This window comes from Dendropsophus ebraccatus, chromosome 7 (assembly GCF_027789765.1).
Source record: "Dendropsophus ebraccatus isolate aDenEbr1 chromosome 7, aDenEbr1.pat, whole genome shotgun sequence".
NCBI lineage: Eukaryota > Metazoa > Chordata > Amphibia > Anura > Hylidae > Dendropsophus > Dendropsophus ebraccatus.
Genome location: NC_091460.1, coordinates 104,868,396 through 104,885,332, shown reverse-complemented (window position 1 = coordinate 104,885,332; position 16,937 = coordinate 104,868,396). Strand labels below are relative to the sequence as shown.

At 45.1% G+C, this 16,937-nt stretch overlaps 1 protein-coding gene across 2 annotated transcripts in view; it reads left to right on the top strand.

The window, feature by feature from the left end:
* Nucleotides 1-16,937, top strand: part of LOC138797641 (nucleolar protein dao-5-like) — a 132,213-nt gene that overhangs the window by 34,159 nt on the left and 81,117 nt on the right. For both annotated transcript variants that reach the window (XM_069978059.1, XM_069978057.1), the window contains exon 7: nucleotides 11,690-11,863. In XM_069978059.1, the coding sequence (XP_069834160.1) occupies nucleotides 11,690-11,863 (174 nt within the window). The remainder of the gene's footprint in view (nucleotides 1-11,689; nucleotides 11,864-16,937) is intronic.

Below are 16,937 nucleotides of genomic sequence, written 5' to 3'. Positions count from 1 at the left end.
ATGACTTTGAACTCTCGACCCCGGATGTTTACCCCCCTAATGTCCGGGTTCAACCTAATGGCCGCCGCCAGGGGTTCAATGCACATGACAAAAAGCAGGGGAGACAGCGGACAGCCCTGGCGGGTGCCATTATGCAAGGCAAAGCGCTCTGACAACTGGTGAGGCAGTTTTATAGCCGCAGTGGGATTGGAATAAAGACTCCCAATCGCTGTCAAAAAAGGCCCCGACACCCCATAAGTCCTCAATGTTTCAAATAGGAAAGGCCAACCCAGGCGGTCGAAAGCCTTTTCAGCATCCAGACTAAGTAATAGAGCCTGGTCAGATTGTTTATTCACTGCGTCTATAATATCTATAGCCCTTCTGGTGTTGTCACCGCCCTGCCGCCCCAGAACAAAGCCAACCTGATCCTTGTCTATCAGGGAGGGTAGCCAGAAGCCCAAACGATTGGCTAATATTTTGGTGAAAAGTTTAAGGTCCGCATTAAGCAGTGCTATCGGTCTATAGTTGGAGCACTCAAGCGGGTCCTTATGAGGTTTAGGAATGAGTGTGATAAAAGAGTGGAGCATGGAAGAGGGGACAGCCTCCCCGGTGAGAAAAGAGTTGAAGAGATCAAGTAGTTTAGGAGAAAGTTCAAGAGCAAAAGTTTTATAGTAGAGATAAGTAAAACCGTCGGGACCCGGGGATTTCCCAGCCGGCAAGAATTTAAGAACCTCCTGGAGTTCCTCAGCCGAGATGGGGGCATTCAGGGACTCTAAGGCCTCCGCTGATAAAGTGGGCAGGTGACAAGATTCCAGGAAGCTCCTCAGTTTCCGAGTGCGAGCCCCCGGATCCGAGGGTAAGGATGAGGGAAGAGAATACAGCCGAGAAAAGTATTTAAGGAAGATCGAGGCTATGTCCTTTGGGTGAAATTTAGTAGTACCTAAATGGTCCCTCAGGGCCTGTGGAGACTGCGCCGCCACCCGATCTCTAAGCATCCGGGCCAAAAGCGTGTGAGCCTTGTTTCCTTTTTCATAGAAGCGCTGCCTAGAATACAGCAGCGAGCGCTCCACTTTATACAGTAGCAAGTCCTTTAGCTGGGCTCTGGCGGCTACTAGTCTGCGCAGGACCCCCAAGGTTGCCCGGACAGCTAATTGTTGTTCTAATGTATGGATATTAGCTTTAGTTTCAGTGATTCTGGCTAAGGTGTCCCGTTTTTTTTTGGAGCTGACGGAAATGCAATGCCCTCGAATTACGGCCTTGTGAGCCTCCCATAACATGGAACGAGAGTCTACTGTTCCCTCATTTTCTAGGAAATATTTAGAGATGCAGTCTTTGATAGAATCTCTCGTAACCTGGTGCTTCAATAGCGACTCATTAAGACGCCAGTGGCATTGACGTATAGGAGTGGTTAGGGAAGCCAGCGAGGCCGTGATCGGGCTATGGTCAGACCAGGAGATCTGTTCAATAGTAGTGTCTCGTAGGAGGCGGACCGCGGGGATATTGCCAAATAGATAGTCTATACGGGTGTGCGTTTTGTGTGGGTGGGAATAGAATGTAAACATTTTCTCCGTAGGGTGTCCAATACGCCATAAATCATAGAGTTGGTATTGGCGGATAAGTTTGCGGAACTCTGTGGAGAGTCGTAACAAGCTAGAAGCCGGGGGTTGTCCGGTAGCTGATTGTCTATCTAGAGTGCCCGAAAAGGGGAGGTTAAAATCGCCCCCCAAAATTCGGGGCGCAGCTGGATACGCTGCCAAACGCTTGAGGACCCTACGGAGAAAAGGAATTTGAGAGGAATTGGGCGCGTAGACATTGCATAAGAGAAGTGGGTTACCCTGTAGAGAACCCTCCACTATAACAAACCGCCCCCCAGGATCCGAGTAGGACGAAGTAACTTGCAGGGGGCAATGACGGGAGATGAGTATGGCGACACCAGCACGTTTATGACCCGAGGAGGACGAGAAGGCTTGGGGAAAGGAGTGACGGGCAAACCGGAAGGTAGCAGATGTATCAAAATGCGTCTCCTGAAGAAACGCTACATCAGCCTGTAATGATCTCAATTCTCTCAATGCCAGACGTCTTTTGACATTAGAATTGAGGCCATGAACATTAAGAGAGATACACTTAACCATTAGGGCGGATAGGAAGAGAACCTATAATATGTATATACTCACTCATTACAGTATGATCACCGTCCCATACTGGCCGAGTCCACGACAGCTTACCCATGCTCGATCTAAAAGAACCAGGAGATAGACCGTGGAAAGAGGGGAGGGGGAAGGAGGGGGGAAGACATGGACAAAACAAACTACACAGAGAGACATAAGACAACACTGCGGCACAAGGCCAAAAACCCATACTACCATTGTATGAGTGAGGACTGCAAACAAGGAGAGGCAGATCAACACACATAATATGCAGATCAATCTGAGCTTCAAGAACAAAAACTGAGTCCCGTAGGGGGAGGAAGAGGCAGGACAGAGCCAAGACGGGAGAGAACATAGGTAAAGACCAGAACAAGAGACCGGTCCACACAGTAATGTATAGCGTAAAAGAAGTGAGAGTATGTAGAAAAAGTGTAGCAAGACATAACTATAAAGAAAATAGAAAAGAGAACCCTAGTTAATATTGGGGAAACGTCTGGATTGGGGAAACGTCCGTCTTTACGAGCATGTAGAGCAAACGGGAAGTTCCACCTATAAGCAACCTGATGGTCCTTAAGTACTGATAGCAAAGGGCGTAGAAGGCGTCTTTTCTGCAAGGTAATCCATGAAAGGTCGGGAAAGAGCTGGATCGGGGCGCCATCAAAGTCAAAGTTCCTGAGGTTCCCTGCTTTGGACATAATTCGTTCTTTTAGGGCAAAATCGTGCACACAACAAATAACGTCCCGAGGAGTGCCAGAAGTAAATTTCGGCCTTAGGGCTCGGTGGGCTCTGTCCAACTTAATATGATGAGAGGAGGGTTCACCCAGAATGTTATTGAAGATAGCTTCAAGGGTTTCATGGAGGTCTTCATCATGCGTGGCTTCGGGAAGACCCCGAACCCGTATGTTGTTGCGGCGACCACGGTTATCAAGGTCCTCCGTGTGACGTTGCATCTCGCTCAAGGCTGAGGATTGTGAGGTGACCGTTTGTTGTAGTTGAGCAATATAGGAACGAGTGGAGTCATGTTCTTCTTCCAGGGAATCCACTCGGTTAGCCATGTGTTGAATATCTTTTCGTACTGCAGATATTTCTGCCCTGCAAGCTTCCTTAACTTCAGTCAGTAAGGAGAAAAAGTCATTTTTAGAAGGTAGTTGGGCAAGCAAGGAACGAAGTATGGCTTGAGAGCCCTCCCCCAGCATACAGGAATCAGAGTCAGAGTCTCCAGCGTTGGAGCCAGGTCCTGGTAGTGATAAAGGACCCTGGGAGCAGGCTGTGTGAGAGGAGGCAGGATCCTGCTGCATCCAGCCAGACACTGGAGCAGGTTGACGATGTTTTTCCCCCCTCTGGGGTTTAGGAGCTGCAGCCATGTCCATGGGGTGCAGGACAGACAGTTGTGCTGGGGTTAATGGATGGCCAGGAGATATCACAGCCCCTGCGCAGGATGTCCCACCTTGCTGTGTGATCCCACCGGGATTAGTGGGGTGCTGGAGGGTAATAGTCACGTCCTCCTCTATTTCTGAGTCTCCTGTGATGATGGGGGAGGGAGACCCGGTCCACGTGGCAGACTGTGCCTCAGGGCAAGATGGCGCTGACGGCGGGGATGTCCGCTGTGCTGGGGGCTGTGAATGCTCACCCAGCGAGGGGACCGTGACCTCCGTCCCCGTTGCAGGCACCGGAGCTTCTGGTGGCGAGGTGCGCTGGAGGCAGGGAGTGGAAGCAGGCAGGAGCTGCGTGGCGGGCTGTACCACGTGGCAAGATGGCGCCGGCAGACGGGCTGTACACTGCGCCGGGGGCTGAATGGAGTCACCCACCGGTAATGCCTCTGATTCCGCCTCCGATGTGAGCCCCGGAGAGTTCGGTGGGGACCCGGACGGGAGGCTGAGTGATCTGGAGCTCGCCCGACTCGATCTCCGCAGCCGCTGATGACCGGGCCGCCCGACAGGGAGAGGAGAAGACTTGGGGTCCTTAAGCAGGTACCGGTCAAGCGTGGAGGACCGCAGCCGGGTGGAGGGTGTCGTCCGGGTGGTCAGGGAGGGTTTCCTCTGTAGCTTTCCCATGAACGGTGGAGCTGGAATTGTTAGGGTCTCTATCTTTACTGTGTGGAGCAGGAGCTCCTCTCTCACACGTCTGACTCCATCGGCAGCTCGCTCCGCCCCCCTCATTTTCTTTTTTAACCCCTTGTGGAAATGGAAAAAAATCAAGGCTAGACCAACATTTAGTGTAATTTTTTTAAAATTTTTACTCTAAATCATTGATCTTGTCTTGATTTTTTCATTTTCACAAGGGGTTAAAAGATAAAAAAAAACACAATGTGTAGAGCAATTTCCCCTGAGTACGGAAATACCCCACATGTGGACATAAAGCGCCATGCGGGTGCAGGGTAAGCCTCCAAAGGGAAGGTGCGCCATTTGGTTTTTGAAGGCTGGATTTGGATGGAATGGATTTCGAGGGGCCATGTTGCATTCAAAAGGCCCCTGTGTTGCCAAGACAGTTAAACCCCCCACAAGTGACCCTATTATGGAAACTACACCCCTCAAGGAATGTAACAAGGGGTGTAGTCAGCATATGGACCCCACTGGTGACGGGCACAAATGTGGAACAATGTGGCGTGAAAATGAAATATTAAATTTTTTACACTATAATGTTGGTCTAGCCTTGAATTTATCATTTTCACAAGGGGTTAAAAGAGAAAAAAACACACAAAATGTGTAGAGCAATTTCCCCCGAGTCCGTAAATACCCCACGTGTGGACATAAAGCGCCATGTGGGTGCAGGGCAAGCCTCCCAAGGGAAGGAGCGCCATTTGGATTTTAGAGGTTGGATTTGGCTAGAATGGATGATGAACGCCATGTCGCATTTACAGAGCCCTTGTGCTGCCAAAACACTGTAAACCCCCCACAAGTGACCCCATTCTGGAAACTACACCCCTCAAGGAATCTAACAAGGGGTGCAGTGAGGATATGGACCCCTGGATGACGGGCACATTTGTGCCATGAAAGTGAAAAAATGAAAATTTTCACTTTCACGTCACATTTTTTCCACATTTGTGCCCGTCACCAGTGGGGTCCATATGCTCACTGCACCCCTTGTTAGATTCCTTGAGGGGTGTAGTTTCCAGAATGGGGTCACTTGTGGGGGGTTTCCAGTGTCTTGGCAGCACGAGGGCTCTGTAAATGCGACATGGCCCTTGAAATCCATTCCAGTGAAATCCAGCTTCCAAAAGCCAATTGGCGCTCCTTCCCTTTGGAGGCTCGTCCTGCGCCCGCTTGGCACTTTATGTCCACATGTGGGGTATTTCCGTACTCGGGAGAAACTGTGCTACATGTTTTGTGTTTTTTTTTTTCCTTTTATCCCTTTGTGAAAATGAAAAATTGAAGGCTAGAACAACATTTTAGTGTAAAAAAATACTTTAGTCTTTTTTCAAGCCATATTGTTTGGAAAATCTGTGAAGCACCTGTGGGGTCCAGATGCTCACCGCACCCCTTGTTACATTCCTTGAGGGGTGTAGTTTTCTAAATGGTGTCCCTTTAGGGGTGTTTTTTAGGTTTTGGCACCCCAGAGCCTCTGCCAACCTGAAGTGGTACAGTCAAAAATGACCAAAAATAACGGAGCCATTGAAATTCACTAGGCGCTCCCTTATATCTGAGGCTTGTGGTTGCGTCAAATAGCGCAATAGGGCCACATATGGGGTATTTCTATAAACTGCAGAAATGGGGCAATCAATATTGGGGTGCATTTCTCTGGTAATAGGTTTATAATTATGAAAAATATTGGATTACAATAAAATCTCTGCACAGAAAATTAAAATTTTCAAATTTCTTACACACTTAGCTTTTATTTCTGTGACTCCCCTAAAGGGTTAAAAACTTTCTGGATGTGCTTTTGCAGAGTTTAGGGGGTGCAGTTTCTGAAATGGGGTGCTTCGTGAGGCTTTCTAACACACAGTCCCCTCAAATACACTTTAAACCTGAACAGTTCCCTAAAAATATCTGATTTTGAAATTTTACTGAAAATTTGGAAATTTGCTGCTAATGTTTTAAGCTTCCTATTGTCTAAAAAAAATGAAATATAGTTTAATAAATGCCGCCAACATAAAGTAGACATGTTGCTAATGCTATTTAATATATAATTTATGTGGTATAACCATTTTCTGTATAAGCAGAAAAGTTTTAAAGTTGGAAAAATGCATTTTTTCACAATTTTTCACGCTATTTTGGGTTTTTTCATAAAGATTCGTTATAAGTATCGACTCCAATTTACAAGAAATGTGAAGTACAATATGTCACGAGAAAACAATCTCAGAATCAGCCGGATAGGTAAAAGCATCCCGAAGTTATTAATGAATAAAGTGACACTGGTCAAATTCATAAAATTTGCTCCGGTCCTTAAGGCCATTTCAGGCCCGGTCCTTAAGGGGTTAAAGCGTTAAATTTTAATTTTTTTTTAAATGGGCTATACTTGGGTTGGGTCAACAATATTTTATTGGTAGAAGTATGACTCTCAGCACCTCTTGATACACTATTAGGAACCTCTCCATTGAGTGATGTCCCCTATTTCTTGCCCATATTATTAAGGGACACAAGACAGTGGGTATAGGCTGGTGACACTAAACAAAGGAAAAAGAGTTAGCTACTCCCATCCAGGCTATACCCCGCCTGCAGGCTCTGAGCCATCAGTTTTAGCTTAGTTTAAGTTGGAGGCAGACAACTTTTAACTTTTAACTTTCTCTCCCCTTTTAGGTGGGTTACATAGACAATCATGTCTCCCTGTTCCCCCAGTGAGCAGGGCGAACAGCAGAGCTGCCAACAACCTCTAGCCTCCAAGAAGGCAAGCGGTTAAATGAATGCTGGCCACTCCTCTGCATCTCTGAGACTAAGGGCCCTATTCCACAGTAACGATAATCTGCCGGATCGGCCCCATTTGGCCTGATTCGGCCGATTTATCGTTCGGTGAAATAGAGAGAACGATCAGCCAATGATCGTGTCATCGGCTGATCGTTCAATTAGGGCCAGACCTAAAATCATCGTTCCCCCACCGCGCATCGCTACAGTTGAATAGCGGTGTGCGGCGGGCGACCGACAATTTGAGAAGAAACAGCAGCATCATCATACATTACCTGGCTGCAGGGCTTCTTCTCTGCGCTGTCTTCATACCCGAGTCCCGCGAGCTCTATCTTCTGAATGGCCGGTCAGCTGACGGAGCACTGTCAGCTGACCGGCCATTCAGAAGATAGAGCGCGGGGGACCCGGGGAGGAAGACAGCGCGGAGGACAAGCCCTGCAGCCAGGTAAGGTATGATGCTGCAAGGACATCGGTAACTATGTCCTTGCAGCCCTTGCTCAACGATCATCGGGCCGCAAGGGTCACCCAGACTGCTGCAAAGTGCTCCCCCCATACCAACAGACCCCTCCTGGTGAGCGACACGCTAAAGGGAGACCCTGCTGGTCTTAACGGGGAGCTGAATAGGGGAGGAGCACATCCACATTCTCTTCACTTGTTTCATATTGTGTTTGCTTGTGAGGTATAAAACTACTGAGGCCAGCTTTCCTTGAGTGCAGACCAGCCCCCTCAGTAATGCCCCTGCTGCTAAGACAGCCCACTCCCCACCTCCGCACATCAATGAGGCCAATAAGATCAGCCCAGGATCATATCATGTATCAAACAACAGACACCCCACAGCCCCTCCAGCCTCAGCCTGTAGAGGGAATGTAAACATGGCACAGTGACTTATCAGCACCTGGGAAAGCTGGATGCCTGCCTGTGTGAATGAAACAGAAGGACATAAGTTAATATGTTCACAGTTAGCTATCTCACCAGCACTACTGGTCCCAGGCATTTGTGCTCAGCCAGGTGTGCAATCAGATCTCATCAGTGCTGAAGGTGGTGCTCAGCTAAACGCATAGGTGTATATAAGTATATACTAGAAGATTACATACCGGCCGCACTTCACCTTAAATGCTTCATCCTTATTGTATTCAAAAACACAAAACAGGACGTAGAGGAACGCACACTCCCTGCCAACTGTTTCGCACTACCAAACACTTTCTCAAGGCATCCTTGATGCATGATGGCGCAAAACAGTTTGCAGGGAGTGTGCGTTCCTCTACGTCCTGTTTTGTGTTTTTGGATACAATAAAGATGAAGCTTTTAAGATGAAGTGCCGCTGCATGTAATCTTCTAGTATATACTTACAAGTTTATATGTTATTCCTGCACATGCTTTCATCACCGCTGGATAATTGTGATGTTATAACAGCATGGAGACAGGGACAAAAAGAGATTGAGATATACAGAGATAGAAGGAAATAAAGAGACCGAGAAAGGGGGAGGATGAAGTTAGAGACAGAGAGTGAGGTGAAAAGTGATAGGCAGAGAATAGACATAGAGGGATGCAAGTATACAGAGAGAGCGATAATAATGCACTTCTTGATAACCACCCAAACTTACTCAGGTGCTCATAAACCAATCTTAGAAAGTAGCCAGAACTATAGCCACTCACAGGAATTAGGATGAGTTGAAGATGTGTCTGCACCTAGGAAAGCAGGGTGAGTTATAGTGTGCACTAACGCCTCACTCTGTCTTCCTCTCACACTTCACTCTCCCCCCTTTTCTGTCTCTCCATTTCCTGCTATCTCTGTATATCTCATCCTATAAACCTCTCCACCTCACACCTGTTCAGATAAGATGGGACAACAGTAATAGTAAAAATACAACCTACAGAACTTCCTGGGCAGCAGCTGAGAGCAGAAAAGTGGCTGAAAACAGCAGAACAGATTCATCCATATCATCCAGATTTATCCATATGTGAGTTATGTATATGTTGGGGAAAGGAGTAGAAATGTGTGTAAAAATGTTTTTTTAGTGGAGTACCCCTTTAAGCTCTACCTGGCATCTACCAGATCCCTTCTCAATGTACTCCTTCCTTCCTTCCTTCCTTCCTTCCTTCCTTCCTTTTTTGTCTTTTTGTACATTGAAACAGTCTTTACAAGGACTCCTCTTGGTCCTGTCAGATGTTGCCTGCCACCCCAACTGCTTGCCCATGGACCCTTGCTTGCATTCTCCCATGTTTCCTATGGCCCCAGCCTAGGTCTGGGTCAGACATTTGTCCTTCCGGAAGTCTTTTGTGCTCTTTCTCTGGCTGTCTGGATACATAGCTTCCTTTTGGTTGATTGTCTCCTCTTTTCAGTGGTGGTACTTTTCTTTTTGTTGCTCTCATCTAAGTTCTGCCCTTTGTCCATTTGCATCATGTTTTGTCCCAGGGAACATTCTCTGTTCGCTGTCTAAGCACATTTTGTGAGCATTCAATGCTACCATTTCTTCATCAGGATGGCTGTCTGTCCAGCTTTGCACAACTCTGACAGCTAGATCTCACCACTCACCCCGATCCTGAGGTCTTCATGGCCAGTGCGTTATAGATTTCCTCATGCTTAGGTTTTTCCAGCTGTTTTCTGATCTCTGCCACGTTACTCTGTGACTAGTGACTTGTTATAAGTACATCTGAAGCAGAGTAAATACTAGCTGGATGGCTTTAAGGGGCCATCGGAGTCATTTTTATCTTTCCTACAACTGCATCTAAATAAATTAGAATATCATCAAAAAGTTGTTTTTTTTCCTAGTAATTAAAAAAATGTAACTTCTTTATTATGCTTTCCACACATAGTAAACATTTTCTATTGTTTATTTGTTTATATACAGTGGTGCCTTGGATTATGAGCATAATTCGTTCCGCGACCATGCTTGTAATCCAAATCCACTCTTAAACCAAAGCAAATTTTCCATAGGAAATCATTATATTATCAGCTATGCGATAGGACCATACAATGCGAGCACCCCCAGTATTATCCTCTTCTGAATGTGGACGCACAGCAGCTGTTTAAATGCGCAGTGAAGACCTAGTGGCCATTAGAGATGAGCGAATTTGCCCAAGTTCGGGTTTGTATGAACCTGAACTATCGGCTTCTGATTCCCGCTGTCTGCAGCCTCCGTGAACAGGGTGGATACAGCCTAAGGACTGCCTGGAAAACTGGGATACAGACATTGGCATAGTCTGTATCCCAGTTTTCCAGGCGGTCCTTAGGCTGTATCCACCCTGTTCACGGAGGCTGCAGACAGCGGGAATCAGAAGCCGATAGTTAAGGTTCGTACAAACCCCAACTTCGGCAAATTCGCTAATCTCTAGTGGCCATATGTATAACATTGATTTAAATGGGAAAACGTAAAAAAAAATTTGGATATTGCAACACTGCTTGCGATCACAGCCCCAGTTGAATTCTTAAAAAAAAAATTGCAACAGTGTCTTTTTGAAATAAGTACAAAAAAAAGTGAATAATGTTACTAAATTGGAGTATGTTTCAGCCAGGGAAAACTGCTTGCCCTGCTGTACCTTACCAGCATCTAGGGGGGGGGGGGGGCTCACTGATGAGGCCCTCCCTACAGTTAAGGCCCTATTACACGGGCCGACAGTGAGGAGCAAACAAGCGCTATGTGCGCTTGTTTGCTCCTTGTTCCCCGCTCGCTGCCGCCGCAGTTACCCGCGGCGACAGCAAGCGGGTGAGTCTAGTCCCCTGGTGTCTGCTCCTGTCACCCTGTGTCTTCCCCCCCCCCCCCCCAGATGCCCCAGTCCCCTAGTGTCTTTCCAGTCCCCCTGTGTCCCTCAGCTCCCTCAGTTTCCCCCAGTCACCCCTCATCTATACCTATATTACTACTACACCCCTTATCTATACCTGTACTACTACAGCACACATCGATATCTGTACTACTAATCCTCCTCATCTGTACTACTAAAACACCCCTCATCTTTACCTGTACTACTACTACACCCTATATCCACTATACCTCCACTACTACACTCTACCTAGATGGAGGCACAAAGAAGATCTCCTATACTATATGGGGACATGGGGGGGCTTGTCTACTACATGGTGAGCACTGTTACAGTGGGAAGCAATACAGTTGTTGTCTCAAACATCATTAAAATAGTATCTGAGAAAAATGTTCTGTTTGTTTAGCAAAAAGAAAAAAATCGAGATTTAAAATCGAGAACCGTCCAAAATTTAAAAACAAATCGAGATTTCATTTTTTGGCCATATCGCCCAGCTCTATAACAGACTAAGAGCCCTATTACACCAACAGATGTCTGACAGATTTTTTCAGCCAAAGCCAGGAATGGAATTAGAACAGGTCCTAAAGGAAAGACTGAGATTTCTTCTCTTCTCAAATCCATTCCTGGCTTTGGCTGAAAAAAATCTATCAGATAATCTGTCAGACATCTGTTGGTGTAATAGGGCCCTAGAAGCAAGGTTCAAACCTCCACTGGGGCTCCCTTTAGAGCCTTTTTCTGCAGAATTTGGGTGGACATGAAAACTTTTGTCCACTCAGATCCTGCAAAATAAAGGGAACTTGGTACAAAGCTTCCTGAAAGGAGCCACAGGACCAGTATGAACCTAGTTTTTTAAACTATTAATTCTTTTCTACTGGACTTAAGGTACAACTTCCTATAGAAACTTAATTATAAAATGTATACCCACCCAAATTACCGAATTAAAATGTGGTCATTTTTATTATGCAGGTTAAACTTCAAGGATTCAACATTTGCAGTAAATAATGTCTTCAAAAATAAAGTATCAAAAACATCAGAAGACGTCACGCCTAATGCTGAGCATTTAAAACAGCCGGAAGCTTTAGATGAGGTTCTTTGTGCAAATATTACCAATGATTTACATGAAACATTCCCTGACCATGGGTATGTATACATTTACCTCTTGTTTTTTTCAGTACATGATAGCATGTGGTCTGTGGGAAAAATAGTATTGGTGAAACATGAAAGAAAAGAAATGCAGTTTTTCCTCTGCATTTGCTCTGTTAAAGGAAATCTGCTGCTGTTAGGGCCCTATTCCACCGGACAATTCGTTCAGATTATCGTTAAATCGTCCGAATCTAAACTATAATCGTTTAGTTGAAATGCAGTTAACGATTAACGAACGAACGAGAAATCGTTGATCGCTTTATAAGACCTGGACCTATTTTTATCGTTGCTCGTTCGCAAATTGTTCGCATTGAATAAGACATCGTTCGGTGGTTCGCAGTAGATACGAACGCAATAGCGAAGAAAAAAACGATCGCAAATACGATCATAAGTAACGATTATCGCTCCATGGAAATGAGTGAACGTTTTCAGGTCTTTTGCAATAGTGGTCGTTTAAGATAGTTAACGATTATGCGAACGAATCGTCCGGTGGAATAGGGCCCTTAGGCTAGGTTCACACTGCATTTTTGCGATCTGTATTTTTTTTTTTTTCATCCGGTATTTGGAAAAAATGGATGAAAAAAAAACCTGATGCATTTGTGTGCATCCGTTTTGATCCCTTTTTCAACTGATTTCCATTATAAGAAAAATGGATCAAAATGGATCCGTTTTTTTTTTTTTTTACGGACACAAAAGCAGAGTTCACACTACTTTTGTATCCATCAGAAAAAAAGGATCCGTTTTGATTCTTTTTTTTTTTTTTTTAACTCTTTTTATTGAAGGGTGTACACATTTCACATAAGTAACGCACAATGTTAATGCAAACCGTTCCAGAATATAGAATATGATGACATTTAGAGATGAAAACATGTAAAACAACATCTGCGATACGTAATCATACATCAGGATAAGGCATTCTTATGTGAACTGAGACGAATGGTAAGCGAAACATAGAGGGATACAACAGGTTGCTAACTATCAGCACTGGGTCCGCGGATGCCTTCACAGACCTATAAGAACAAGTTCAGGTCCGCTTCACAAGTGCACACACCGTGAGTACATTAGTCAATTCCTCTCGGTGAGGGTAGGTATTATTATCCATCCCTGCGAACCTATTTGGTCGAAAAGCCGTCAACGGTGAATCACACCACCAGCCCCATACCTTCTTAAATTTGCCGGCACAACCTCTGTGTTTAAACACTATGGGCCACATGTATCATCCGGCGAATGGATGATTTTCGGCGGAAAGTGCCGATTTGCGTCTTTTTTTTTTAAGCAAAAATGGCGGATTTGCAAATAAAATATTCGCAAATCGGCACTTTCCGCCGAGTACGCCAGGGGGCGGAAAAGGGGCGGAGAGTGGGCGGAACGGAGGGCGCGGACTCAGAGTCCGCGCGATTTATCATCCGTTCCGCCAAAATGTATGCCGAAAACCTACTCCAGTCCTCAGCTGGCGTAGGTTTTCGGCGGTGCGCAACGGCGCGCACGCGATTTATGTAGAGGCAGTCCGCCTCTACATAAATCTCCGTAGCGCCGGAGCTGCGGGGGCATTTTTACGTCCGGCGTAAAAAAACCCCGGACTTAATAAATGCCTCCCGATGTATTCATATGAAAGAGTAGAGTTAGTGAGTTTGATCCATTTACCTAATGTGGGGGGTCTGATATCCATCCACCTCATAGCTATGACTTTCCGCGCCATAAATAAGGATTCCCTCAAAAATATTCTGTTGTAATGTGGCCAGGATTCTTCGTCTAGGAGTCCAAGTATGCAAATTTTAGGCGTGCAGGGTACAGTTATACCTATCATCTGTGTCAAGTAGTTCACTACTGCACGCCAAAAGTCTAAAACAGCCGGACATTCCCATATCATATGCCAAAAATCAGACCTAGCAAATCTGCATCTGTGGCATTCCATTGAGGGGTATCTACCCATCCTAAACATCCGAACTGGTGTCAAGTAACTTTGATGTAAGATAAATAACTGAATTAACTTATTATTAATGGCTGGTGATACATGGAGGTGAGAGGACAGAGCATCAGACCACTCCTCGTCATCCAGATCACCTATACATTGTTTCCATTTATTTCCTGCCAGTACAGGGTTAAGTTCTATTCTCGCTTGTATCAGGAATGAGTATAGTGCAGAGATTAAACCTCTAGGTCCTTGGGACTTAAACACACCTATCAGTGGGTAATTGGAGAAGGGCATGTGAGGGCCTGGGAACTGGGCATGAAAGGCATGTCTAAGTTGCAGGTAACGGAACATAGAGCTCCTAGGAAGGTCATATTTGTCTTGGAATTGCTGAAAGGAGAAGAATGCTCGGGCATCACACACATCACCTAATTTACATACCCCTTTCCCTATCCAGAATCGCGGTTCTAGGTTTTCAGAGAAGTGGAAAAGACGGGGGTGGTACCAAATAGGGGTGTCCAACATTGTGTCGCTATATTGTGTCAGTTTTCTGATTGCTTCCCAGACCTGGTGGGCCAACTTATGCAATGGTAACAGTTTAGCCGGTCTAATAAGACCTCCCTCAAGGACAGGCCAAAGATGTTTCAGATCCAGAAAATGTGCTAAATGGTGTTCTCTATTCGGGAGGATTCCAGCTTCTGCCCATTTACTGAGATAACACACCTGGCCTGCTAAATAATACAGGTACACATCCGGGAGGGACATACCTCCGTACTGTTTGGGTCTTTGTAGCGTCTGTAGATTAATCTTGGATCTGGATGCCCCCCAAACAAAAGAAGGGAATAGTGAGTGGAGTTGCCGAAAAAACTCATAGGGACTGGTGCAGAGGAATGCTCCAGAGTGTAGAGACACTTAGGTAGGATTACCATTTTAATGAGATTTATACGACCAGGGACTGCCAAGGGCAAAGTCGACCAGATTTTGAATTTCTGTTTGACATGATCCAGTAAGGGTAGAACGTTCCTCTGCAAGTCCTGTGAATAACGGCGGCATATTACTATCCCCAAGTACTTAAAACATTCCACCACCGGCAAACCCTGTTCATTATCTGACCATCCTTCTGGACACAGGGGCATGAAAACCGATTTTGACCAATTGATGGGCAGGCCAGAGAATCTGCCGAAGGTATTGATAAGTGAAATAGCCAGCGGCAGAGTCTCTCTAGGTGATGACATGAAGAGGATAGTGTCGTCTGCATATAAGCCTATTCTGTCCTCTCTATCTCCAACCACTACTCCCCTATACAGTGGGTGATGCCTGAGCCTGAGAGCCATGGGTTCCAAAGCCAGAGCGAATAGTAAGGGCGACAGAGGGAAGCCCTGCCGTGAGCCCCGAGACAATGGGAAATAAGCGGAGAAAATGCCATTTACCATTATCCGGGCTTTAGGTGACCGATAAATGATGGACACCCATTTAATAAAGTTTGGACCGAACCTACGGAGGACTTCTAGCAAATAGTCCCATTCCACAGAGTCGAAGGCCCACTCCTCCCCCCTTGCCCCCCCACCTGTACAACTGCCTGCACTCTTCTAATATTATCAGATGTGGATCGGCCGGGGATGAATCCCGATTGGTCACTATGAATGGTTTCCGTCATATAGCTATTTAATCTATTTGCCAGCATCTTTGTTAGAATTTTATAGTCTAAGTTTAACAAGGATATAGGCCTATAAGAGCCATACTACAGGGGATCCTTGTCTGGTTTCAGACTAAGACTATAATGGTTGCGTCATTCATGGACTTCAAACGCATATGTAAACATATCCATCACCGTTTTTTGTTTTTTATAATGGAAGTCAATAGAAAAACGGATCAAAACGGATGCACACAAATGCATCTGTTTTTTTGAAAGAAAAAAAAAAACGGATTGCAAAAACGAAGTGTGGGCCTAGCCTTACTGTGTTTCAGGCAGCATGAAATACTGACAGGCTTTCCTTTCACAACTACATTTGATATACTCTATACAGCTGTGCCATTTCGGGGTACTTACAGTTGACTCTGAGTTCTGGGGGCTGTGTTGGCAGATCTATCTCTCTCCACAGATAGGGTGGGATCTTTTATTAATTGCCAGCAGACCACCCTGATTACTCAGAGGCTTAATTCTGGTCAAAGTTCAGACCCTGACTGATTTGCTAGAGCTAGCTGGGAGAAGAGGCCACTGAGAACGTTCTCTCACCAGTGTGTTTCTCTTTCGAAACATTCTGCTGCATATCTCTAGGACGCAGAGAAATCGCCACCCGCTCCTCTGTGCGCTCAGTATGCAAATGAGCAGAGATGAGGAGTCCATAGGAAATCACTGCTCTAGTGATTTTCTATTGGGGGCTGGGGAGTAATTGTCACTATAAAAAAAAAATAAAAAAATCTACCTTGCTTTTGGCCCTAGATAGAATTGGCGGCTAAAATTAGTGCTCAAGGGTAATTGTGTTACGTTTTACCTTTTTATTTATTCCATCTTATATTTCTTGTTATGCTAGGTTCACACTGCGTTTTTGCAATCCGTTTTTTTTCATCCGTTTTTTTTTTTTTTTTGCAAAAAAACTGATGAAAAAAAATGGATCCGGTTTTTTTTTTTTTGTTTTTTTTTACGGACACAAAAACGTACAAAAACGTTTTTTTACAATGGAAGTCAATGGGAAACGGATGCACACAAATGCATCCGTTTCTTTCATCCGCTTTTTGCAAAAAAAAAAAAACGGATTGCCAAAACGCAGTGTGAACCTAGCCTTATTTCATTGCCTGAGCACTGGATGCCTACGCATAATGTATATTACAAATTAAAATATTTGTATCAATAGGATGTTTGAAGGATTGAGCATGTAGACTTTTAAGGTTGTGTATATATATTTTTTATTTTATATATTTTTTTTTTTACGGTTGTATAACTATAACAGCCCATGTGATCTGTATACACAGACATGCAGTGAAAACGGATAACTTTTCCTCCCTGCGCCCTAGCAACCGTCAAAATACATTTTACTACAGCAACAGCAGAGTTTTGCATTTCACTTTGTTTTTTGCATTGGTGGGCATGCCTCTGTTTTTATCGTTATTCTTTGTAGCTGATGGTAGGTTTCACAAATGCACCTTTGCACGTTAAGA